This window comes from Artemia sp. Qi Xiang Cuo, chromosome 5, assembly GCF_049724085.1.
Source record: "Artemia sp. Qi Xiang Cuo chromosome 5, ASM4972408v1, whole genome shotgun sequence".
Taxonomy (NCBI): Eukaryota; Metazoa; Arthropoda; class Branchiopoda; order Anostraca; family Artemiidae; genus Artemia; species Artemia sp. Qi Xiang Cuo.
In genome coordinates, this window is record NC_142798.1 from 21478966 (window position 1) to 21506159 (window position 27194).

Here is a 27194-nt window from a genome sequence, read left to right on the forward strand (position 1 = left end):
TGACCGGATGTGTTTGGATAAATGGTGGACTTGAGAGGGGGGTTAGTTGCCCTCCAATCACTTTAGACTATTAAAAAGAGCACTGGCCATTTCAATTTCCAATCTAATGAGCCTTTTTTTAAGTTTTTATAACAAAGCTTTCTATAAAAAAGCTTATATGCCCCAGGGCATAACTTACAACCCTTGCCCTGTGGATGTCATCCTTAAAGACCTAATTTCCGAAACTTTCAACTACGCTGAACAAAATGGCTATCTCAAAATTTTGATTGGATGTGCTTAGGGAAATAGTGGGTGTGGAAGGGGTGTTAGTTGCCTTCCAATCACTTTCGACTATTAAAAAGGGCACTAGCCTTTTCCACTTCCAATCGAATGAGCCCTTTTTGAATTTTCTACAACAACGCTTACTATAAAAACCTTATTTGCCCCCAGGGTATAACTTACAACCCTTGCCCAGAGGACTGGGGGGGGGGTTGTCATCCTCAAAGACCTAGTATCCTGAACTTTCAACTACTTTGAACAAAATGGCTATATCAAAATTTTGATTGGATGTTTTTGAATTTCCAATTGAATGAGCCCTTTTTGAAGTTTTTACGACAAACTTTTCTATAAAAACCTTATGTGCCCCCATGGCATAAATTACAGCCCTTGCCCCGAGGGCTGTGGGTGGGGGGATGTCATCCTTAATGACCTAATTTTCAGAACTTTCAACTACGTTGAACAAAATGGTTATCTCAAAATTTTGGTTGGATGTGTTTGGGGAATAGGTGGGCGTGAGAGAGGGGTTAGTTGCCCTCTGATCACTTTCGACAATTAAAAAGGGCACTAGCCCTTTGAATTTCCAATCGAATGCGTCCTTTTCAAGTTTCTACGACAAAGCTTTCAATAAAAACCTTATATGCCCCCAGGGCATAACTTATAACCCTTGCCCTCAGGGCTCTGATGGAGTTATTATCCTCAAAGACCTAATTTCCAGAACTTTCAACTACGTTGAACCAAATGGCTATTTCAAAATTTTGATAGGATGTGCTTGGATAAATGGTGGGCGTGAGAGGGGGGTTAGTTGCCCTCCAATCACTTTCCAGTGTTAAAAAGGGCACTAGCCATTTCAATTTCCAATCGAATAAGCTCTTTTTGAAGTTTTTCGACAACACTTTCTGTGAAAACCTTATATGCCCCCAGAGCATAACTTATAACCCATGCCCTGAGTGGTATGGGGCGGGGGTTGTCATCGTCAAAGACCTAATTTTTAGAACTTTCAACCACGTTGAAAAAATGGCTATCTCATAATTTTGATTAAATGTGTTTTGGGTAAAGGTGGGCTTGAGAGGGGAGTTAGATGCCCTCCAATCACTTTCGACTATTAAAAAGGAGACTAGCCCTTTGAATTTTCAATCGAATGAGCCCTTTTTGAAGTTTCTACGACAAAGTTTTCTATAAAAACCTTATATTTCCCCAGGCATATAACTTACAACTTTTACCATGAGGGCTGTGGGGGAGTGTCCTTCTCAAAAACTTAATTTATATCTAGAAATCAACTACGTTAAACAAAATGGCTATCTCAAAATTTTGATTGGATGTGTTTGGGGAAATGCTGGGCGTGGAAGGGGTGTTAGTTGCCTTCCAATCACATTCCACCACTAAAAAAGGCACAAGCTACTCCAATTTCCAATCGAATGAGCCCTTTTTGAAGTTTCTACAACAACTCCTTTGATACGAAGTGCCATGGAATCTTGATACGAAGCTGCTATGTCATGTAGCACTGTTAGGCTGCCTATGATAAATGTGCTTTTCATGGTGATTAATAAAAAAAAACATTTTGCACAAAATAAGTTTTTCAAAAAAAAGTAAAGAACTCCATTAAACCCAAAATGAACACAAAATAGAATCAAATAATCTACCACAAATCAGTATTAATCCACAACTAAATAAATGAAACCCAAAACAAGCAGAAATTAAAACAAGTCAAACTCAAAACGATCAGAAATTAATCTGAGTAGGGTTCTAAACCCTACGCTTTCTAAAAGCCAGTATATAGTTTGTACTTTACTAAAAAAAATTCAAATGAATTTACTGAAAAAAATTTTGCATTGTCAGTCTAATATACAGATGCTGATATTTATTCCTTAAAATCTTAATTGATTTTTGATTTCTTAAAGTTATAAAAGTGAAAACATTTAAAAGAATTGTTTTCAGTAAAGTACAAATTATATTCTGGCTTTCAGAAAGCATAGGGTTTAGAACCCTACTCAAATTAATTTCTGCTCGTTTTGAGTTTGACTTATTTTAATTTCTGTTTTTGGGGGTTTCATTTATTTACTAATGCTGATTTGTGGTAGTTGTGTGCTTGGTAGATTATTTTATTCTATTTTTTTTCCTTTTTGGTTTAATGGAGTTCTTTACTTTTTTGTGAAAAACTTATTTTGTGCAAAAAGTTTTTTTTTATTAATTTCTGTTCGTTGTATATTGACACAGTGTTTTTCAGGTAGAAAAACTGAGCTTCTACTGAACTTAAACAGACATCCCTTCCATAAAAACCTTAAATACCCCCAGGCCATAACTCACAACCGTTGTCCCTAATCTCTGGGTTTTTTTTCAACCCCAAAAGCCTTTTTATATGATATTTATACTATATTGAATAGAACGGCTATCTAAAAATTTCTATTAGACGCATTTCGGGACAATACGCCGTGTGTGTAGGGAGAGGGTAGCTGCCCTCTGATCACTTTGACTCTAAAGAGCACTAGAGCGTATGATTACCAATCCAATGAGCCCCTTCAAAGTTTATATGACCACACTTTCTATGAAAACCCTATATGTCCCCATGGCACTTTCGACTAATAAAAAAGGCACTTGTCCTCTCAATTTCCAGTCGAATGAGCCCTTTTTGAAGCTTCTACGACGAAACTTTCTATAAAAACGTTATACGCCCCAAGGGCATAACTTACGACGCTTGTCCTAAGGGCTATAGGGGGAGGGTTGTCATCCTCAAAGACATAATTTCCAGACTTTTCAACTACGTTGAACAAAATGGCCATATCAAAGTATTGATTGGAAATGTTTGGGGAAATGATGGGCGTGGGGGGGGGGGTATTCTCCCTCCGATTGCTTTCGACTATTAAAAAGGGCAATAGCCGTCTCAATTTCCAATCGAAAGAGCCCTTTTTGAAGTTTTTACGACAACACTTTCTATAAGACATTATATGCCCCCAGGGCATAACTTAAATCTTTAGCCCTGAGGGCTTTGGGGGGTTGTCATACTCTAACCAATAATTTCCGGACCCTTCAACTACGTTCAATAAAATGGCTATATCAAAATGCTGATCGGAAGTGTTTCGGGAAATGATGGGCATGGACGGGGACATTCGCCCTCCGATCGCTTGTGACTATTAATAAGGGCACTAGCCCTCTCAATTCTCAATCCAATGAGTCCTTTTTGAAGTTTCAACTTTAATGCTGGCAAAGACCTAATTTCCAGAACTTTCAACTACGTTGAAAAAAATGTCTATCTAAAATTTTGATTGGATGTGTTTCAGGGAAATGGTGGGCATGAGAGGGGCGTTAGTTGCCCTCCAATCACTTTCAACTGTTAAAAGGGCACTAGCCCTTTCCATTTCCAATCGAATGAGCCCTTTTTGATGTCTCTGCGAAAACACTTTGTATAAAAACCTTATATGTCCCCAGGGCATAACTTACAACCCTTGCTCTGAGGGATTTGGGGGGGTTTTCATCCTCAACATTTTAATCTCCAGAACTTTCAACTACGTTGAAGAAAATTCTTATCTCAAAATTTTAATTGGATGTTTCTGGGGAAATGGTGGGCGTGAGAAGGGGGTTAGTTGCTCTCCAATCACTTTCGACTATTAAAAGGAGCAATAGCCCTTTCAGTTTCCAATCAAATGAGCTTTTTTGAAGTTTCTGCGACACCATTTTCTATAAAACCTTATATGCCCCCAGGGCATAACTTACAACCGTTGCCCTGAGGGCTCTTAGGGGGCTATCATCCTTAAAGACCTAATTTCCAGAACTTTTAACTACGTTGAACAAAATGAATATCTAAAAATTTTGATTGCATGTGTTTTGGGGAAATGGTGGGCGTGAGAGTCTTTTGAAACGAGTCGTTTATCATGGTTGCGGCATCAAACGCAACCTAGTGAAAAAGAAAGTCCAGCCAATAGTAACCGAAAACTTAAAGCGCGTTACAAAAATGATTCAATAGTGGATACTTATTTCCGCTATTCTTAATGGTTATTAATAATCTATAATAATTCTCTATATTATTTCTCTATTATTTAATGGTTATATAGTAATATATAGAGAAATTAGTTTCTACTTCATATTTTGTTTGAATAGCACTAAAACCCACGTTAGTTGCTCTCCAATTATTTTCAACTATTAAAAAGGGCACTAGCCCTTTCAATTTCCAATTGAGCGAGTCCTTTTTGAAGTTTTACGACAACGCTTTCTATTAAAAACTTTATATGCCCCCAGGGCATAACTTACAACCCTTGCCCTGAGGGCTGTAGGGGGAGTTTAATCCTCAAAGACATAATTTCCGGATCTTTCAACTACGTTGAACAAAATGTCTATCTCAAAATTTTGATTGGATGTGTTTGGAAAACTGGCGGGCGTCAGAGGGGGGTTAGTTACCCTCCAATAACTTTCGACTATTAACGATAAAATAAAAGTTCAAAATAGGGATAAAATCCTTTTTAATAGACAGTGTATAGAAATCATAGGCAGCGCGCTAGCGTTGCCTAAGTAAACCCGGGCACTTCGTATCGAAGGAGTTGTCGTAGGAACTTTGAAAAGGGCTCATTCGATAGGAAATTGGAATGGCTAGTGCCCTTTTTAATAGTCGAAATTTATTTGAGGGCAACTAACCCCCCTCTCATGCCCACCTTTTCCCCAAACACATCCAATCAAAATTTTTAGATAGCCATTTATTCAACGTAGTTGAAAGTTTTCGAAATTCGGTCTTTAAGGATGACAACCCCTCCCCCCCCAAGCCCTCAGGGCAAGGGTTGTAAGTTGTGTCTAGGGGGCATATAAAGTTTTAATTGAAAGCGTCGTCGTAGAAACTTCAAAAGGGCTCATTCAATTTGAAATTGAAAGGGCTAGTACCTTTTTCAATAGTTGAAAGTGATTGGATAACGACTAACGCCCCTCTTACGCCCAGCATTTTCCCAAACACATCGAATTAAAATTTTGAGATATCTATTTTGTTCTACGTAGTTGAAAGTTCTGGAAATTAAGTCTTTTAGGATGATAACCCCCTCAGAGCCCTCAGTGCAAGGGTTGTAAGTTATGCCCTGGGGCATATAAAGGTTTTATTGAAAGCGCTGTCGTAGAAACTTCAAAAGAGCTCATTCAATTGGAAATTGAAAGGGCTAGTGCCTTTTTTAATAGTTGAAAGTGATTGGATAGCGACTAACGCCCCTCTTACGCCCACCATTTTCCAAAACACATCTAATCAAAATTTTGAGGTATCCATTTTGTTTAAGGTAGTTGAATGTTCTGGAAATTAGGTCGTTTATGATGATAACCCCCTCAGAGCCCTCAGTGCAAGGGTTGTAAGTTATACCCTGGGGGCATATAAGATTTATATAGAAACTTGTTGCATAAATCATACGCAGAGCGATCGCCCTGTCTAAGTAATGAACGGGGACACTCGAGAACGAGACAAGAAACGAGGACTAAGTAAAGAGGAGGACACTCCCCCACAGTCCTCAGGGCAAGGGTTTTAAGTTATGTCCTGGGGGCATATATGAACGACGTTGGCACAATGTATTATTTATTCATTTTGTCCTTTAGAGCAGGGCACTTCGTATCGAAAAAGTTGTCGTAGAAACTTCGAAAGCGCTTATTCAATTGGAAATTGGAGTGGCTTGAGCCCTTTTTTTTCATACCCGGGCACTTCGTATCGAAGGAGTTGTCGTAGAAACTTCGAAAAAGGCTCATTCGATTGGAAATTCAAAGGGCTAGTTTAAATAGTCGAAAGTGATTAGAGGGCAACTAACCCGCCTCTCACGCCCACCTTTTCCCCAAACACATCTAACCAAAAATTTGAAATATCCATTTTATTCAACGTAGTTTTAAGTTCTGGAAATTAGGTCTTTGAGGATGAACCCCCCCCCCACCAGCCCTCAGGGCAAGGGTTGTAAATTATGCCCGGGGGGCATATAAGGTTTTTATATAACGCGCTGTCGTAGAAACTTCAAAAAGACCTCATTTGATTGGAAATTGAAAAGGCTGGTGCTCTTTTAAACTATCGAAAGCAATTTGAAGTACACTAACACCCCTTTCACGCCCATCAGTCTTTTAAAAACATCTTATAAGAATTTTTAGATAATTAATTGGATCAGCGCAACCCATTAGGCATGAACTTAGATCTTTGACCTAGGAACTCCCCCCACACTTTCCACGGTAAAGGTTAGCAGCCATATCCGTAGGTTATTTAAGGTTATTATAGAGATCTCTGTCGTAGAAACTTGAAAAAGGGCTCATTCCATAACTTGGGCGCAAAACCCCTATGCCTTTCCAAGGCCAGAACAAAATTTGTACTTTACTAAAAAAAATACAAATGAATGTCCATTGTCAGTTTAATATACATATACTGATATTTAATAATCAAAATGTTAAAACTATTTGATTTATTAAAGTTATAAAAGTAAAAACATTTATATTTTTTCAGTAAAGTGCAAATTTTGTTCTGGCCTTGGGAAGGAATAGGGGGTTTGCGCCCAATTTATGTTAGTTTCTGCTCGTTTTGAGTTTGACTTGGTTATTTATTGTAATTTCTGTTCGTTTTGGGTTTCATTTATTTATAGATGCTGATTTGTGGTAGTTTCACGCTTGGTAGATTATTTGATTTTATTTTTGCTCATTTTTGATTTAATGGAGTTATTTTAAAAAACTTATTTTGTGGAAAAAGTTTTTTTAATTAATTCACAAAAATACCAGATATTTCGGTGACCTATACAGTGACCGTCATCAGTAGACCGTCATCAGCAACTATGACGGCTATCTCAATTCACCCAATGTAGTTGACCTCTGTCTAAATGTTATACCATTGAACTCTAATGAACCCAATCCAAAAAGGTCGAAGAGGCTAGCTTCCGCCTTTGCTTTGAAAAGAATTAGAGAATTAACCAATATATAGTTTTATTTTATTTCGTATATAAACTTTTATTTTAAATTGTTTTTGCTTAGTTTTATTACTGATGACGGTCACTATATGTGACCAAAATATCTGGTATTTTTGTGATTTTCTATACAGTGTCTATTAAAAAGGATTTTATCCCTATCTTGAACTTTTATTTTATCGTATTGGGAAGGCAGTGTCGTCTGCGAAATTATCTTCGACTATTAAAAAGGGCACTAGCCCTTGAATTTCCAATTGAATGAGCCCTTTTTCAAGTTTCTACGACAAAGCTCTCAATTAAAACCTTATATGCCCCCATGTCATAGCTTATAACCCTTGCCCTGAAGACTGTGGGGGAGTGTCCTGGTCAAAGATATAATTTCCATAACTTTCAACTGCGTTCAACAAAATGGTTATCTCAAAATTTTGATTGGATGTGTTTGGGGAAATTGTGGTTGTGGAAGAGGTGTTAGTTGCCTTCCAATCGCTTTCGACTATCAAAAAGGGCACTAACCTTTTCCATTTCCAATCGAATGAACCTTGGTTGAAGTTTCTACAACAACGCTTACTATAAAAACCTTGTATGCCCCCAGCGTATAACTTACAATCCTTGCCCTGAGGGCTCTGGGGGGATTGTTCATCCTCAAAGACATAATTTCCAGAACTTTCAACTACGTTGAACAAAATGACTATCTCAAAATTTTGATTGGATGTGTTTGGGGAAATAATGGGCGTAAGAGGAGGGTTAGTTGCCCTTCAATCACTTTCGACTAGTAAAAAGGAGACTAGCCCTTTGGATTTTTAATCGAATGAGCCCTTTTTGAAACAAATCTTTCTTTAAAAACCATATATGCCCCCAGGGCATAACTTTCAATCCTTACCCTGATGGCTATGGGGGGAGTGTCCTCCTCAAAAACAAAATTTCTATCTAGAAATCAACTACGTTGAACAAAATGGGTTTCTCAAAATTTTGATTGGATGTGTTTGGGGAAATGGTAGGCGTGGAAGGGGTGTTAGTTTCCTTTTAATCACTTTCGACTATTAAAAAGGGCACTAGCCATTCCAATTTCCAATTGAATGAGCCCTTTTTGAAGTTTCTACGACAACTCCTTCGATACAAAGTGCCCTGGTCTAGAAAAATAACAATAATAATAATAAATTATACATTGTGCCAACGTCTTTCTTTACTTAGGCAGCGCTGTTGCGCTGCCTATGATTCTAAATAGGTAAGTTCCGTTAAGTTCAAAATTACCATCTAAAGTTATTGAACTTTGTTTGATGAATCGTTTAACGGTCCAGACTTTTAGGGCTGGTGAAGTAAAAACTTTTGTATGTTCTGCTATTCTGATATTCTCTTCTGTTTGATATTCTGTCTCTTTGACAATTGGCATTAACATTTAATATCCTGTTTGATGATCTAGTTGATATCTTTAATTCATCTTTTTGATATTCTGGTTTTCTGTGCGCATAAGAGACTTGATTGAATGGGCATATGAAGGGTGAACCAATTTCCATACCTGATAGCAATTTTGCGCTTTCAGAGTGATGGCTTTGGTATGGGGGTTTCTGGGCTCCTGTCGAGTAACGTAGCAATTGAGAGCCTCCCAGTATGTCAATCAGTCTCCTTGAGGCTCGCAAATGTCTACTTCAAAAACCACCCTTTCATAATCCCGGTATTTTATGCATATGCCCCTTTTGTTACCATTCTGTTGGTATCTGAATGAAGTAATCTTGTATCTGACTTTCCTTGAGGGAAAAAGCAGAGTCAGAGTGTACCCCAGTACACTCTAATGTACCCCAAAATGTACCTATTAGTACATTAAACCAGTACACTGTACCTATTAGTACACTGTACATATTAGTACCTACTGTACTAATATGTTCATATTAGTACACTAAAATGTACCCCAAAATGTACCTATAATGTACCCTAGTACACCTAAAATGTACCCCAGTGGGTTACAATAATATTTAGGTTTAGAAGGAAGAGCAAACTTTCTTTTTACACAAAAAGTATAAGCGAGGGCAATCGCTTGCCATTATTTGATCATGTCATATTGTTGTACTTGGATGTAAAGATCTATATCATGTCTGCACCAGTAACTGCAATGTAGTTAAGAGCGAACCATGACTCATTTTAACCAAAATTTAAGAAGAAGATTTTTAAGGCAGCAGTCTAGTGATAAATGTCACGTAAATACCACTTTTTTGTCAAACGGTAATTTTCATTCAGATTCAACTTAATACTAACTTTTAATACTTAATTGGAATACTTTTTTCGTTGTTTTTTATAGCATCCAGGTTTTGCCAGAGAAAAGGGTTACTCTAAAAAAAGTTATGCCGGTTTTGCATGTCACGGAGATTATCTATCTTGGCTTTAATCTAATTAGCCAAGACTCAAGTCTTTCATCACTTCCACCGAGTTGATGATTCAAAAATTAACAGATTTTCTCCAAAGTAGGGGATTTACATGTTTATATGAGTTTCGTGCTTTCACACCAAAATCATTTTGTATTTATGTTTTATATGGATGTTTTTCGTTTTCATTATAGTTGATGTTAACTCGCCGTTTTGAAAGGAGTTTACAAAGCGTCTTTTGGTCATTAATACAATTAATATTTTTGGATACTCAGGGGACACGTTCATGGACCAAGATCTCGAAAAAAAAATCTGAATACAAGGGATACTACACTTGTATTATTCAAAATCAAGAACTAATAACCCATAGTAGGGTACAGAGAATTTCAGGCTATGATACGATTTTCTATAGTTGGTCTGTAGTCCTAACACGACCTGTATACTTTCCAAGGCCATATCTAAGGGAGGGGGTTAGAAGATTTGAACCCCCGCCCCCTCGAAACGTTTGTCCGACTCGTGAAAACGTTACAAAAATAAATATAAACAATTTGCTTATGTGTTTTTAAAGTTTTTGTACCCCTGCCCCCCGCAGAAAAAAATCCTGGATACGGCCCTGATACTTTCAGTTCATATTTTTCTAAAAAATAATAATATCTAATAACGTTTTAGCGAATATAAACCAAAAAGGTCCCAAAATCCATAATTTTTTCTACTGCCAAAACTGAAAGGTAATGATAGCCCGTTTCCAAAAATCATGTATCGTTTTATGTTTTCAGTTTAAGGCCTTTCGCAATGAGATTTTACCAATTCATGGAGTTGCCTAGTACTAATTTGAACCAATCAGGTTTTTTCCGCTAATCAGAAAATTCTGATTGGTTCAAATAAGCATTCTCGGTAATATCAGATAAATCTCGGTAATAATAAGAAACCATTGTGAATGGGCATTGAGCGCATGTTGTTAAAAATTAAAAAAATACAAAGTATTATCATGAATCATTTATTTGAGCCAGTTTTATAGATATATATTGCATCGTCAATGAAGCAATAATTTTGGCGTTTTTAATTTCAACTTCCTACTCTACTTCCATGAGAATAACTTCATTAAAAAGAAAAAGACCTTTATCTTTTTACCATTTAATATTCTTAAACAGAAAAAAAAACTTTGTCTCAAAATAAATCGTTTTTTTTCTTAATAATGACATAATTCAAAAATGCACTAAAACTGGAATCATTTTAGAAACACGTGTCTTGAAGCAATAATCTCATAACTTATATTTTTTTCATTCTCAGCATCTTCTAGTTGAATGTCTATTGGTTTTTCATATCCGTTGTTTCATCTTTCGTTGTTGACCTCTTCAGTAGTCTATTGTCTCTTGTGTTTGATTTACTCCGTTGACGCTGATACTGCAGCAATTAGACTTTGATTGATTTATTTTATCCTTAACTTTGGCAATAAGATTCTCTTACTCCGCTAGAATGATGCAGTTTCTTTCCTGTATTCATTTTGAAGTGTAGAGAAATCATTTCGTCAAATCAATATTCTAGTTCCCATTTGGCTTTTATTTCCTTGGTCGCTATTGCGCAAGATGTGGCTAATACAATCTTAGAGAGAATTAAGCAATATTGATTTTCAAACTAAGGAAGTCGAAAACATTTATCTTTTTTCTTATGGGTAAATAAGTTGCGTCTCTCTATTGGGCGTAAGCATTTTATTTATAGCCTATTCCACAAATTCTTGTTTTTTCATCATTTCTTAGAAGTAGGCAGCAATGGTGTCATTTGGGGGAAGGCAATACCCCTCCCTTCCAATTTTCTTTATCTCCCGACTAAATTTTTATAACGCCTTTTTTGGTATTTTCATTTAAAAAAATAACTGTTGTATTTATATTAAAAAAAAAACAACAGGTAATTGCCCCCCTTCTATTCTAAGATCCCTACATTTCTGTGAATTGGCACCATGGAATGTTTGAAATGAAACAAAATATTTAGCTTAAAAAGAATATTTTTCTGTATGGTTAATCTCTGTAATAGTTATCATTATGGTAAACATTTTGTTTACCAAAATGTTTTTTTGTCTTTCACACGATGGAATTAAAACAGTAGGGCCATTTGCAGCTTTTTATTCAAGATCAACATCAATTTCAACATCAAATTAGAATTTGTGCAAAAATCTATTCTAGTTTTGAAAAAGAAATATCCATTCGGGAATGTGTTTCTTATAAAAATGCATTTTAATTTAGCTAAATTCCAATTTTATTATGCTTAGTTTTATAAATATTTGTTTCATCTGCTGTGTTAAGGTTGGCCGTCTCTCACGAGGGGAGCCCGCTTTCCGCCAACTGGTATACATTTCAGAACGCTAAGTGTGCTATACAGATCCGCCACGCTTGTCGCGGGAAAGTGTACATCTCAGAACGCCAAGTTGGCCGCACAGATCCGTCACGCTTGTTGCGGGCCACCTGGTGTATATCTCAGAACGCCAAGTTGGCCGCACAGATCCTTCACGCTTGTCCTGGGCCACCTGGTGTACATCTCAGAACGCAAGCGTGCCGCACAGTTCCGCCACGCTTGTCACGAGCCACCTGGTGTACATCTCAGAACGCCAAGTTGGCCGCACAGATTCGTCACGCTTATCGCGGGCCACCTGGTGTACATCTCAGAACGCAAAGTTGGCCGCACAGATCCGTCACGCTTGTCGCAGGCCACCTGGTGTACATCTCAGAACGAAAGCGTGCCGCACAGTTCCACCACGCTTGTCACGAGCCACCTGGTGTACATCTCAGAACGCCAAGTTGGCCGCACAGATCCGTCACGCTTGTCGCGGGCCACCTGGTCTACATCTCAGAACGCAAGCGTGCCGCACAGTTCCGCCACGCTTGTCACGAGCCACCTGGTGTACATCTCAGAACGCCAAGTTGGCCGCACAGATTCGTCACGCTTATCGCGGGCCACCTGGTGTACATCTCAGAACGCCAAGTTGGCCGCACAGATCCGTCACGCTTGTCGCGGGCCACCTGGTGTACATCTCAGAACGAAAGCGTGCCGCACAGTTCCACCACGCTTGTCACGAGCCACCTGGTGTACATCTCAGAACGCCAAGTTGGCCGCACAGATCCGTCACGCTTGTCGCGGGCCACCTGGTCTACATCTCAGAACGCAAGCGTGCCGCACAGTTCCGCCACGCTGGTCACGAGCCACCTGATGTACATCTCAGAACGCCAAGTTGGCCGCACAGATCCGTCACGCTTGGAATGGGCCACCCGGTGTACGGAATTTCTTATAGTGGGTGCCTCCTCCTTTTCTGGATCTGATTAATTTCTTGTCCATTTAAGTTGATACAAGGCTTGAAAAGAACAGCTTTTGAAAGCAATTATTAGACTCTATAATAACCGCGCTTTGTGCTTCATTGTTTATTGATTACTTATTTATTTATTTCCCTCAAAATCGAGGAGTATGTGAAATACGTAAATGGAATTGCAAAAGAAAAACAAAATATTTCAACAAACGAAACAAAGCATTGATTTAAATAGGCTTAATGACATAACTGAATAAAATACGTAAAAAAAATATCAAATATAGTTTCTTTTGTTGCATTTTGTTCTAAGTGGTATTATGTTGTATACCCGTTGATTTTTTTCCTTATTGCCATGCATTTAAATACTACAGACAAAAATAAGACACACATTTACAAAAATAAAACACAAATTTGTAAATTTTTCCTGATTATGTATATTGATTATTTCTGGTTATGCAGATTTTTCCAATTTACATACTTTATAAAAGTTTAATATTGAAATAAAACGTAGTTTAACTTTATAAAGAGTAATTTAGTAAATAAAACTATCCTGTAAAATATAAGTTTTTCAGCAAACTTTACATTTTTAAAGGGTAAAAAATTTCCCTTTCATCAATGCCTTATCTTTTAAAAACCCTCTAAATGAAATACTTATTATTAATATTTTTTTATACTTTTTGCAAAATCCTGATGCAGTTGATCAGTTTTTATGTGTTGATAATAGATATACATTTAAAGAAATGTTATGTTTCTCCTCTATGGCAGAGGTCTCCTTAGTGCAACTTGCAATGAAGCTGATCAGCCTTGACCACTAGCACTACCTATTTGATTCTTTTGCTATATTTAATGAAACATTACCACTTGCTTATTCTGTGCTACATTTTATTGTTTAAAAAGACCTTACCTACTTTAAATGCCTTGCCTACTTTATTAAATCTTAATTTTATTAAAATAAATTTTATTAGATTTTTATTTTATTAAAATAAATTTTATTAAATTTTGTTTTCAAGCAGAAGTTTCTGTAATATTGTGTAGACAGAAAAATAAGAAAAGAAACAAGAAGTATTCTAAATCGTGGAAGAAAATAGGTCAAGAAACCCAGTTTTTTTTTCAACATATAAAATAAATTCCACTAGTTAAAAATAAATCCCAAACAAACATTAAAAAAATGACCAAATCTATAATCTAGAAATTCATAAAATCCTATACTATAACTATTCAATTAGATTTAAATCTTACCTAATAAATAAACTTAAAAATGCTGAACAAATCCTGAAGCTAACTATTATAATCTGAAAATTCTAATTAAACTCTAAAATCAAACACTTCATTAAAAGTTCGAAATATTCAACTTAAAATCTGCTCTTATTCCACACACCAAAATTAAAAACTCCATTTTCTAACCTTCTATCTAGATCCTTACCACAAAATGAAAAAACAAAAAACATACAAATGTAAAATCTTAAACCCTATATTTTTACTATAGAAACCCTACATTTTCAATTGTAGAAACCCAGTTTTTGGGTTTCCATCATTACTTCAACGTTGAACTTCGTTGAAGTAATGATAATAGGGCTGTTTTAAAAGCTTTTAAAAACATTTTTAGTTTTTAAGTTGACATTTTAATGTAAGATAAGAAAAAAAGAAAAATAAGAAACAGAAAAATAAGAAAAGAAACATGAAGTATTCTAAATCGTGGAAGGTCAATATAGGTCACCAAATAGGTCAGGAAACCCAGTTTTTGGGACAGCTATTGTGTGAGTTATGAGCATTCAGTTGTAATATTTTGTGTTTCTTTAGCCGGTGTCGACGAGGCAGAGACGAGCACTTTTGAGGGCTTCTGGAATCGGTCGCATTGAATGCAATGAGAAAGATGAATGCAAAACCATCCGCTCTTCTCGAGAACAATGTGGTTGCTCTTGCAAGGTCTTTTGTGACCCAGAAACGTGTAGCTGTGCACAGGGCTCTATTAAATGCCAGGTAAGTATTTTAATTTTTCTCCTCTCATATTGCTTTCAATCTCGACAGAAAGCCATATCAGCTGAAAGGTCCCATATCAAATTTGGCCTATTTGGAGGGAAAGAGCTGGTTTGACCCTCCCCCCCCCCCGAAAATGCAAGATTAGTATGTCACCATATTTTAAAAATGCTAATTTTGGGTATTCATACACCTGAGGCATGGCCAGTTATCCTTCCAGGATCACTGAGATTCCCAAAGCTATAATATTTCTATATGGATCTTGTCCAGGTCCCCATGTGCATAGGAAGCTTACTGGAGACGTAAGGGATTAGAGCCCACTAGAAAATTTAAAGCTTGGGATACTACTACTACTACTACTAACGACAACTCACCGCAGCACCAAGCCGCCTGAGGCCAACACAGCTACGCACGCTCCTCCTCTATCCCAATCTATTCAAATCCTCCCTTTTTACACCCTCCCACGAAATTCCCATTTCTTTTAAATCTTTCTTTATGACGTCCTCCCACCCCAGACGAGGACGCCCCGCTTTCTGTTTAGCCCTAGACGGTTGGTCGAAAAGAACAATCTTCGGCAATCTGTCATCCTTGATTCGTACAACGTGCCCTAGCCATCTCAACCTTTCTGTCATTATAGCCCTAGAGAGCGGTATAAAATCACTTTTTTCGTACAGCCTATTGTTTGAAATACGGTCAGTCATCCGGGTACCTAGAACAATCTTTAAGCTGTTTCTCTGGAAAACATCTAGCAAATCTTCATCCGCTTTTTAAAGCGCCCATGCTTCAGAGCCATATTTGCCTACTGTCATCACTATAGCTTCTAAAATTTTAATCTTGGTTAGCAGACTTATCTTTCTATTCTTCCAAACTTTTTTTAATTGTGAAAAAACACCCGGAGCCTTGGCTATTCTACTTTTGACATCTTCACTGCTCCCACCATCTTTACTAATAATACTACCAAAGTAAGTGAAGCTGCCCACTTGATCAATCTTTTCATCACCCAACGTCACCTTTTCATCTTCACTTATCCCTAGCCTTAGTGACTTAGTCTTCTTAACACAAATATTTAAACCTATTCTAGTACCCTGAACTCGCAAAAATCTAAAAGTTCATTCATTTTGCTCACACTTTCCTCTAGGATGCTTAAATCATCAGCATAATCTAATTCCAGGAGACTTTTTCCTCCCCATTTGATTTCGTGGTCTCCCATTGCCTTTCCTGTGCTCCTTAATAAAAAAATCAATCAAAATAATCCATATAAAGGAAGATAGAACACAGCCCTGCTTAACTCCTGATTTAATACAAAACCAGCTGCTAACCTCATTTCCTACCTTAACTGCAGCCGTGTTATTGTCGTACCTAGCACTAATCACTTTAATGTATTTGTCTGGTATACCACACAAGGATAAAACCTTTGCTTTGCTCTTCTATCAACAGAATCGAACGCTTGCTCATAATCTATAAAACTAAGGACCAAAGGTGTTTGACAACTCAGGCACTTCTCAATTAATAACCTAAGAGTGAAAATTTGGTCGACGCCTTTCTCTACCTTTTCTAAAACCGTACTGTTCTCCTCTTAAAACTTTGTCTACGGCATCTCTCAGTCTAAAAAGTATCATATTACTAATTAATTTACTACCTACAGAGACCAGACTAATGCCTCGATAATTACCACACTCACTTGTATCACCTTTCTTATAAAGTGGCTTAATTAAGGTTTTCCTAAAACCATTTGGTATTTCCTCCTTTTCAAAAATCATATTCATAATCTTCATTAACTTATTTCTAACCTCACAGCCACCATATTTAAGAAAATCATTACTACCCTATCAGCACCTGGAGCCTCATTATTTTTATATCTTTTCAGTACTGTTGCCAGTCCTTGCTAGTGACGAAAATTTAACCCCAGATAAGGTGAACCGAAAGCATCGTTATTTTCCTCTGTATATTGTTCCGCTACTCCATTCTAGTTTAATGGCGTATACAAACTCTCTGTCCCACCATTTGGGATTCTTTCTTTATTACTCATCAAGTTCCCATTCCTGTCTTTAACTGGGCCTTGTTTGAATTGACTCCTCCCTTACAATTTTCTAACGAATTAGTACAATATTTTATTATTATGCCGTCTAGCTGAATATTCCAGATCCTCGGCAATTTTATCCATGGCCTCCACTTCACACCTCCTTAGTTCATATTTTAATGCTTTCTCCACTCTCTTTACATTCCTTTTGTTTTCATACGATCTATCACTCAGATAATTCTTGTACAAGTCCTTCCTCCTTTCTATTAAACAAATCTTCTTCACTTTTATTCTAAGTTGCAGTCCTAGCTTTCTTCCCTACGACCCCCTCAGTAACTTCGCAAATTATTTTTCTAAATTCCAACCATCTTCTACATTATCAAATTTTAGACCCTCAAGTTCAGTATTCAACTGTTCCTGGAAAGTTTCTCTCAAATTCTCATCCTGGAGTCTACCAACATCATAACTTCCCGGGAGGTAGTTACCCTTCCGAAATTTGAGCTTTAAATTAACCCTTGACACAACCAGATTGGAACCAAAAAATAAATTATAATATGACCAAAAATAAATTATGGTCTGACCAAAAATAAATTTCACGTGTCGATATAGAGCTGGTGCCACGGCCGTATCCATGGGGTGGGGGCTTAGGGTTTATCCCCCCCCCCCCCTCAAAAAAAAGAAAAAATGTCCGACTCGTGAAACGTTGCAAAAAATAAATACAAGCAAATTTTTGATGCGTTTTGTTTAAGTTTTTGGACTCTCCCCCCCCCTCCTGAACAAAAATCGTGGATAAGCCCTTTGCTGTTGCAATAGAAATCGAGACTTTGGGGTTTAGTTTCCCAAATACTTTTTCAATTCATGGAAAAATTTAATCCTAAAACCCTACAGTCTTTTGATGCATTGATTAAGTGTGGCATGAGTTTGAGGACCATAAGACTCACAGAAAAGCTCAAGCTGTGATCCTGTGAGGTCCAAAAGCCTTCCAGAAGTCTGAGGATTAGGCATAATTTCCTGTCCTAGAATTACTTTGAATCCAAAAACATATAATAGGATATACCTCTGTATAGTAGGTATGGAAGCCCTTATGGTAATGAACGTTTGGCAGATTTTTAATTGTAAGATCATCCCGATTCCAAAGTCGTGTTATTGCTTACGCGGAGTAATTTTGATTCAACCTATAATTTGTGTCGGTGCTTCGAAAATGGCAAAATTAGATCTGGTCCACTTTTTATGCTCAACCTTATGTGAATATGACCTAGCTCTTTTTAAAGTACCCTAAATTATGTGACTTCAAATTTAGTTTATATTTTTCTTTTAACCTCTAATTTTCAATTTTAAACTTTCTAAAAGGAACTCAGTACAGAAAAGTAAATCCTAGTACGACATAGAGAGACATCTGTAAAACACCTAACTGATTATAAAATATGTTCGTTTTTAAGGTTAGTAATGAAGGTCCCTTTGTTTGGCTTCATTTGCAAACAAGTAAGGCCATGTCAAGGGGGGTCTGGGTTTGACCCCCCCCCCCAAAAAAAAGAAAAATGTATCCGTCTCTTAAAAACTTAACAAAAATGCATATAAACAAGGTGTTTATGCATATTTAAAGTTGTCTTTGTAAAACTCCTTTCGGAAAAAATACCCCCCCCCCCCCGAACAAAAATCCAGGATATGCCCTTAGGTAGCAGTACAAATAAGGATCTTAAAAATCCTACATTTTATTGCAAGTCAGAGTCAGGTCCCCGGAATGTAATGTAAAATGAGCCTCTTTTCTGAAATATTACTTTAGATAATATCTGTTTTCTCTATTAAGCTGAACAGAATATACTCATTAGACTATCTCGATATTTATCAATCGAATATGTGTATGCAAACCTATTAAGAGTAGTAAACACGATTACATGCTGTTGCCTATGTAGAAGTGGTTGTGTGACGCACAGCTCTCTAAAAAAATACTTCTAGATCTAGGTAGTTGTCAAAACCAATGATAAAAGAAAGAGGTTGAAAATAAACATCAGACGATCATTTGGTATTTTAATCGTGCATTGAATACAGATTGAAGGCCCAGTCCACGCAGAGATGGCAGAGAGAGTAAAGTGCAATGACGTGAATTTGGAAGAGGGCAGCTAGGGACTTCTGACCCCAAAATTTTCTTAACCCTGCCCCCCCCCCCCCCCCTCTCAGATTGGCAAAATACGTTTTTTGAGGTTTTTCATTGAAAAATAAATTTTTTGGTATTATAACTGAATTGAATTTTTAAAAACGACAAATTTGCCCACCCCCTAGATACTGAAAAAAAAACATGTTGCCCCCCCCCCTCCCAGAAAAATTAGTGATTTGGTGCCATTGGTACAGTGATTGATTAGTATCCTCAAGTATAATTGAAAGTTTGCAGACCCCATTTACTCCTTTAAGAGAAAATGCTGTATTCTAACAATTATGCGCAGAATTAGATCTCTGGCATTTATACTACTTTGATTTATGATTTACAGCAATAACTGCTGCAGATCAAATCTCACCCATGTCAATGGTTCAACGTACATTCAGGTTATCTTAATTTACTTAATTCTTTAATGGCAGAGTATAGCACTTTATTTGTGTGTAATGTTTTCGTAATTGTTTGATTTTAGATATATGAAGTAATGGGTACATTTGAAAACAGTCTATAAGAGCCTTCTTCTATTACCCAGTAAAAGAAAAAATGGTAAAACACGAAATGAACGAAATTGGCAGGAACTTTTTCCTCAGGCATATACTTTCTAGAATTACAAAATAAATAGTGGTAGCGTTTTTTTTCTTTTTTTTTCTTTTTTGAATTGTAAGATATATCTTTGTTTATTATTTAGTTTGTTTTCTGTTCTTGCTGTGAATGTATATTTATATATAGCCAAATCTATGGATGTAAAATTTGACTGGTAGTTTTTTTGGAAGAACAAAGAAATAATTACATTTCCTTAATTTTTGGCTATTATTTATTATTTAGAATCTTTTCTGTTTTACACAGCAATTGGGCCTCATAGAATGCTAATACCTAATTTTTATGCTCTTGGAATGATTTGAAAGATGGAATTTAATCCTTTATTTTTGTTTCAGGTTGATCGTATCAATTTCCCGCGTAGCTGTAGTCGTGAAGGTTGTAGTAACCCTAATGACCGAATTGAATTCAATCCTGTTAGAGTAAGGACACATTTTATTCATACGCTAATGCGTTTAGAAATGGAGAAAAATCAAGAATCTAGAAGACTTGATAACAATTCAGAAGATGATAACTTAAATGTGCAGTCTCTTCCCAGTTTCCGGTCTGTCGGGGACAATCTCAGCATTCAAAGAAATAAAGCAACCGAATTTTGTGGAGAAGTATCAGCCAGTTACACGCAGTTATGGGGGGCTATTTATCAAAACGATTCCCACTATTTTGAACAGAGGGCTAACGCCTATGGGCAGCACCAATTGTCTTCCAGATTTGATTATCAGCAAGAAATCAATCACTTTGAAAGCTATGCAGCGTATCAAGTTGAACAACAACCTTACGGCTTCTATGAATACAGAAATAACTTACATCTTAGTCGTTCTTATACAACTGATAACTATCCGTCTACCTCCTTTGAACAACCGTATCAAGCTGAAATTGTACCAAATGATACTTCAATAATTTCACAAACATACACAAACTATCAAGACAGAGAAACGGAATTAGCATATAATCCACCGTCTTATCTTGTTACTGCCTACGAAGGAACTTCTTTTGCACAATCATGTCAAACTAACAGTGATACTATTTTGAATGAAGAACAACATTCTGCTGAACAAAAGGATATTGAGAGTGATGTACAGGAACAGACTCAAGCTGCTTATACTGAATTAAATATCAGATCAGTTAATGATGAGACATTGCTTGAACGAGGCTCAGCTAAGAACTCTGATTCTCAAGCTTGTGAACAAAGCTCAGAATCAGATTTGGCTGCTATTATTAAGAAGACTATGGTTGAAAGTGTTACTGTTTGAACTCTCATGCTGTTGAAATTGTAATATAACCTTTTCTTTCTTTTTCTGGTACAAATATTGAAGGTGATTCTTCTGAACAGTATTTTTTACTTAGCTGTGCCAAGTAATTACCTAACTGCGGCAATAAATACTTATTTAGTGTAATTGTTTATGTAATCGGCAATTGATTTCTTCAAAAATTAAAATTAACTGTTCTTCTAGTTACAGTAAAACAAGGTGGAACAAAAGGGCAAAACTTTAGCAATTTAATTGAGATCAGTTGAAAATCAGAAGACCAGTTTCACCAACAGCATAGAATTGCTCAACTGAATTAAATACTGCTAAGTCTACTACCCATTATTAGTAGATAAGTCTACTACCATGTATACTTACTACCCTTTACTAGTAGATTATATAATACCCAACATCTACTCGGCTATCTATCTACTAGCAGATAACTCTACAATCCTTTATTAGTAGATTATTCTACTATCCACTATCTACTCTGCTATGTATCCACTAGTAGATAAGTCTACTATCCTTTGTTAATAGATCATTTTGTGTCCCATTATCTACTCTACTATCTATCCACTAGTAGATAACTTTAGTATACTAAGTCTACTATTCTGTATTAGTAGATTTTCTACTACCCACAATCTACTAACTATCTACTTGTAGATAACCCTATTACCTTTTACTAGTCAATTATTCTACTACCCGAATATCTACTTGTAGATAACTGCTACCCTGTATATACTACCCTAAGTCTACTACCCTTTATTAGTGCTGGTGGCTAATTTAGGAGCTGAGAAAAATCGGTAAGTTATTGTGGATAACATAATAGTGCTTTTGACGGGTAACAATGAGGCCAATACTTGTAGAAAACGTCTTGCTGGGAAAACATAAGCTAATAATGTAGATAAAAAAGCAGTTGGGAAAAAATATTTTTTTATGTATGGCCTCTTTTTTCACGTAAGAATACATAAAGAAAAGCAAGGAAAGTTCCAGCCAGTGAAAAACAGTGCAAATACTTCAGCCGAGACCTCTGCTCAATCGTTCCTGGTGCAGAAATAGAAAAATTAAAACAGACAATAATAACAATCACTAAAATATCTTTTTACGTATATTACAGCCACCCAAAAAAATTTCTTCCATATATTTTTTTTCTCATCTTGTCATATTTAAACGGTGTTGTCTCAAAAATTTTTTGCAAGAAGAAATAGGGGAAGAGTTGATATTCAGATGGATGAGTAGAGGTAAGTCTAGGAAGGACAGATTAATAAAATAGTGCCCAAACATATGTATACCTATCTACTGTGTCCTAGGATGGATGATAGACGTGATCATCAAGAAGTGAAAAAAATTATTTTTATTCGACTCTGAAATAGTTATGCCGGCCTTACCTCTCATAGAGGTAACTATTTATCTTTGCTTTACTCTAATCAAGTCTTTAATCACAGATAGTCTCTATGAGAGGCAAATCTGGCATAACTTTTCAGGGTTATATAAAAACAATTCTTTTCACTTCTTGATGATAACGTCTATCATCCATCCTAGGGTAGAACTAAGGTAGATAGGTATACAGTAAAGGAAATTCAAATAGTCTATCTGTTAATGTCAAGAAACAAAACCAAAGTAGCCTAACTATGGTATTTTTTGAACCACAGAGAAACAAAGAGTTTACTTGTAAAAAGTGCTCTGAAACAACATTATCTGTTCATTTTACTGGTTTACTGTTTCTCTCTAAAGAACCAATCAGATTTTAAAGAGGTTGAATTTTGTCACTCCGCAAATAGTATTTCCCTATCTATCTCGATTTTGCTGAGCTTTTGTTAATCCATTTAAAAGAGTGGGTCATTTTTTACTCCAGAAATAAGGAATAATGCAATTGACTTGTATACGTCACAAAAATAAACAAAATGATTAGAGGCATACTTTTCATACGGAAGTATATAACTGTAATGATAGATGTAACAGTAATGCCAATAATGTAATTTTAAAAGATTAGGGCATTTTTCTTGCCAGAAATAAGGAATAACGTAATTGGCTTGCTCACGACACAAAAATAAACAATAAAAAGCATACCTTTTACTACGAAAGTATATGACAGTAATAACGGAAGAAACAGTAATAACAGGAAATATTGTCAATAGTATAATGACAATAACAACATTAATGTAATGGCGGTAACAATAGTAAATGATATATGGCATTTTTCTTTTTGGTAGAACCTTAGGATTAAGCTCAGGGAATAATGGAGAAATATCAATAATATTGTCAATAGCCAAATAAGATCATGAATCTTTTCCTTAACAATTTTTAGCTTCTCACGTTGATTTTCATTTTTATAATTTGTGTCATTCAGAATGACATCGTATATTTAGTTGCTTGACTGAATATTTTTTTTTTAATTGTTAATGTTGCGTAAGTGGTAATATTTCTTCCTTCCATTCTTATGTTTCACATCAAATTTTGTAGGAATTTAAAGCTAGTAATTGAAGCTCCATTGTTTATGCAGCAATATTATTATGGAAATAAAGGACGGGGAAATAAAGGACTTTTGTTTTGGAAACCAGTTCAAATTTTAAATTTTATTTATTCCTGTATAACTTTCCACAAATTATTCAATACCTTTAAGATTTACGTTAATCTTGAAGAAGAACCATAATTCAATGTGCTTTAAAAGTTGAAAGAATATTAGGCTGCAAGAATGTATTGTAATTCAATAATCTGATTCCTATTCTTCATAAAGAGATTAAATTTCCTTGAACAGCATTCTTTGTAATTAAAATACAATATCAGCCACGATTTTCTAAGTGTCTCGTAGACAACTTCACTTCGATTTATGGTTCTGCCGGATTTTTTTTTTAAGCTTTTTCATATGTAGACAATGATCTGCTTAGTACAGGTACTCTGCCTTCGGTTGCAAGTGCTAAGTGTGGTTGGGGATTGTCCTTGAAAACGACGGCCGAGTCGAGAATTTGTGGAATTGTTCATTGTTTGGTGCATTATCTTAGATAATGTACCAATTTGTAAATAAGTATGAAATCTTATGCCTAAGTTGAGATAATATTTATCCTCTTACGAAATTCTTTCGATTTTGTGGTTTTACTTGGATCTTTTCTTCAGATCCAGAAAAACCCCACAGTGCTTAGAGGGATCCGTAAATGATTCTCGACTCCCAAGGAAAATTTTTAGATTCCATAGATAGGTCCATAATTGGCCATTAGATGCTCCATAAATGACCTTCCCCTCCCTAGGAAAATTTTGAGAAGATAAGTAATTTGAGTGTTAAGATTTTTCATCGCATGGGTTGAGTTATCAGAACTGCTCCCCCCTCCAAACCCCCATGGTCTATGAAAAATCTTCTTACTCCCCGTTAACCTTTCATCACATTTAAATATGTCAGAATGAAAATGTTCGAAATGAGCGTTAGCTTAGAAAGAACTCTTACAAAAAAAGCTTCTACGTCAGTCTCTATTGCAAATTCGGCTGAGCTTATAATTATGTTTTTGAAAAAAAATAATAGTTTCATGCAATTATCTGTCTAGTCCGTCTTCGAGTATGTTTTAAGGGAAATGAACGCGGGCCAGAGCCGTGTTTAGGGTGGGGGGCAACTGGTTCAGCTACCTCGGGTGCCGTAGCTGAAGGCTGTTGCTTAAAAATTGTCCATTCATCAAATTGTTCACTTTGATTCGGCTTTTTTTACTTATATTTGAGTTTGGGTGGGGGGGGGATGTGAGGCTGCAATTAATTTTTTCCTGGGCACCACCAACCTAGGAACAACTCTGCGTGGGAGTTTGCTCTTATGTCTTTTTCCTAGGCGTTCTATTTTCATGATTTTGGAATCTAGGCTACTTAATAAGTCATTTCTCCTTTTGTTTGTACAAAACCAGTTTGCAACTTGCTTTTAGCTAAGCATTGAATGCTAATCTTCTACAAGAATAACTATTCTTCTACAAAAGTCAATTTTTGCGTTAATAAAGACTGTGGAAAGTCCTTTACTCCTCTTTTCCCCTTATGCATAGTTATTTTAGTTCTTCTTCATATATTATTGCTATAAATTGTAATAGGACTCTTAACTGCCTACCTATATTGTATATAATTTGAATTTCTCTCGTTTTCTACAAAATGGTGTCAAACTCCATTATGTTTGTATAAACAGATTTACCGCTTAAGTTTCTTAATGTGTGTGTCTTAATGTGCTAGCGTAATTCATTGCCATATTTTGTTTATTTGTAATAGTTTTACTTGTTTCTCATGTCTATTTACATTTATCACCCTATAGCATAAAAAAGGCTAAGCAAATAAACGAAAAATTATTCATTTAAAATCCAGTTGTTTCTTTTTATTTCTTAGGATTCTCTCACACCGCAATCTAAGCCGTTCAGTTGGCAAGTCGATTTGCTTTGTTGATTCGTTTTTTTTTCTTTTCTTTTCTTTTTATCTTACTGTCAAGTACTTCAGTAAGTAGGCCTACAATCTATGAATGCATTAATTCACTCATAAGTCGGTGAATTTATCAAAAAATTCACAAAAAATAGGAATTAATGCCCGAATTATAAAAAAAAATCGAAAATTCAATTTACTGGCAACCTGTTCAAATGTAGGCACGTAGACAAGAATTTTTTCGAGGAGGGGGGGGGGGGGACAATAACAATGAAATACACTTTTCTCGATAATTTGAATAAAAATTGCCCAGGAACTTGGAAAAGTTTTGAATATTGGAGAGGATTTTGATTCCGAGCCCTCTACCCCTGATTACGTCCCCGCCCAAATGTAATTAAGCTTATTAGCAAAAAGAAAGTATGGGTTTTTCACTTTTATATATTTTGAGCTAAATCTTTAATCTGTATTCCTTTATAAGTTTGCTATCTGAAGTTAATCGATTTGGCAACTCAACGACTTGTATAAGGAGTTATTTTATGTGGAAAGTTTGTCTTGAACGAGTGTTACAAGCTGTATAAAAATTACCAATCCTGAGGGCAACTTGTCAAAAAAAAATCCAGTGCTATAGAGAAATTGTTAACGCTAGATGGCATAGGCCTTGCAGAGTCCTCTTGTAACAAATTTGGCTGGATTTAGAGTTTTGACTCTTCAACGCCCAAACGTTTTTGCCACTTTGTTTTTGTAACATTTTCGGGGAAATCCCCGAAAATTTGGTGATAGTGGGAGTACTGAACAGAATGCAACTGATGAGCCAAAACTCGTGAAAGAGAGAGGTGATATCGAACTTTGAGCTGCCATTCTTGGGAGATACCTGATAGTTTAAGTGGCTACGGAATTCCTATGTTGTACTAAAATCACATTTCTGTGAATACGCAGCGCGGTGGCGGAGTGCACATGGCACTTTGATGATAAATCACATTAGTCCAGTTTTTGTTAAGAAAACATCGCTCAGTCATAATTTATTGCGCCCCCTGGTATTCTGCAACCTTACACCTGGGCCTATTGCTAAATTTGTACCTGGGCGTGGGTGGTAAATTAGGGTAGTGAGAAGAGAGCCGTGTTTTTTCTCATAGTTCAAAAAGAAAAGCATGCTGAAAAGGTTTTTCTTCAAAACCATAGAATTTTGCGATAAAGCTACAGCTGCAACTTAACCCGAATAGACAAGATGTTTGCATCATATTGTCCATTAGCTTCAGATCTCTCCAATCACCGAGCCAGATTTTTATATTGCTTAGAATAATTTATATTTCTTTTTCATAGAGAATAATCTTAAATTATTTGAAAAGAAATTGATACCGCTAGATAGCGTAGATCCCGCAGAATCTTCTGTTACCCAACTTAAGGTGGGGCAGCCTTTAAGGGTGATTTTATAAGGCCTCTGGTTGGGAAGTAAACCAACGGTAGTGAGAACAGAATTGGTTTTGCGTTATAATTTGAGAAAAAAAAAACATATCGCCCAACCTTGAAATACAAAAGTGAGATTTTCTTCTTGATATTTTCGTATTTTTTTTTATTAGTCTACTGAAATTCATAATTTTTGAAGTAAATCAAACTTATTTATCGAACACTTTTATATTTACTCCGTGCATGTTTACTATGCTTAACCTCCAATGACAGCTTTTTATTCAATGTCAATGGGGTCAGGTGGTAGTGAGCAATCTTGTACTTTGATTGATTTGTGAAGCGAGTCAAAATTGAGTAGTGGATCAGACAGTTGTCATAAACTATCGTGGCAAAATCTGCACATATATTATAAGATTTGAACGGACATGGATCCATTTCAAAGAGTCATGTATTTAACCAAATCGATGTGTTCACGGTTGTAAATTACAGCGCCACCTAATAAATTTTGATTTAGGACATGTTTCTAAATTGTTTCTTCACACGTGACACCAAGATGTAACGATTGTTGATTTGAGGGAAAAATATTCCCTATTTTATAGATGAAGAATTTTCACCACCTCCACTCAAAATTG

At 36.1% G+C, this 27194-nt stretch overlaps 1 protein-coding gene across 2 annotated transcripts in view; it reads left to right on the forward strand.

Moving 5' to 3' along the window:
* Window positions 1-25096, forward strand: part of Axud1 (AXIN1 up-regulated 1) — a 65979-nt gene extending 40883 nt beyond the window's left edge. For both annotated transcript variants that reach the window (XM_089089431.1, XM_089089430.1), the window contains exons 4-5: window positions 14595-14774; window positions 19879-25096. In XM_089089431.1, the coding sequence (XP_088945557.1) occupies window positions 14595-14774; window positions 19879-20790 (1092 nt within the window). In that variant the 3' untranslated portion in view covers window positions 20791-25096. The remainder of the gene's footprint in view (window positions 1-14594; window positions 14775-19878) is intronic.
* Window positions 25097-27194: the final 2098 nt, after the last annotated feature.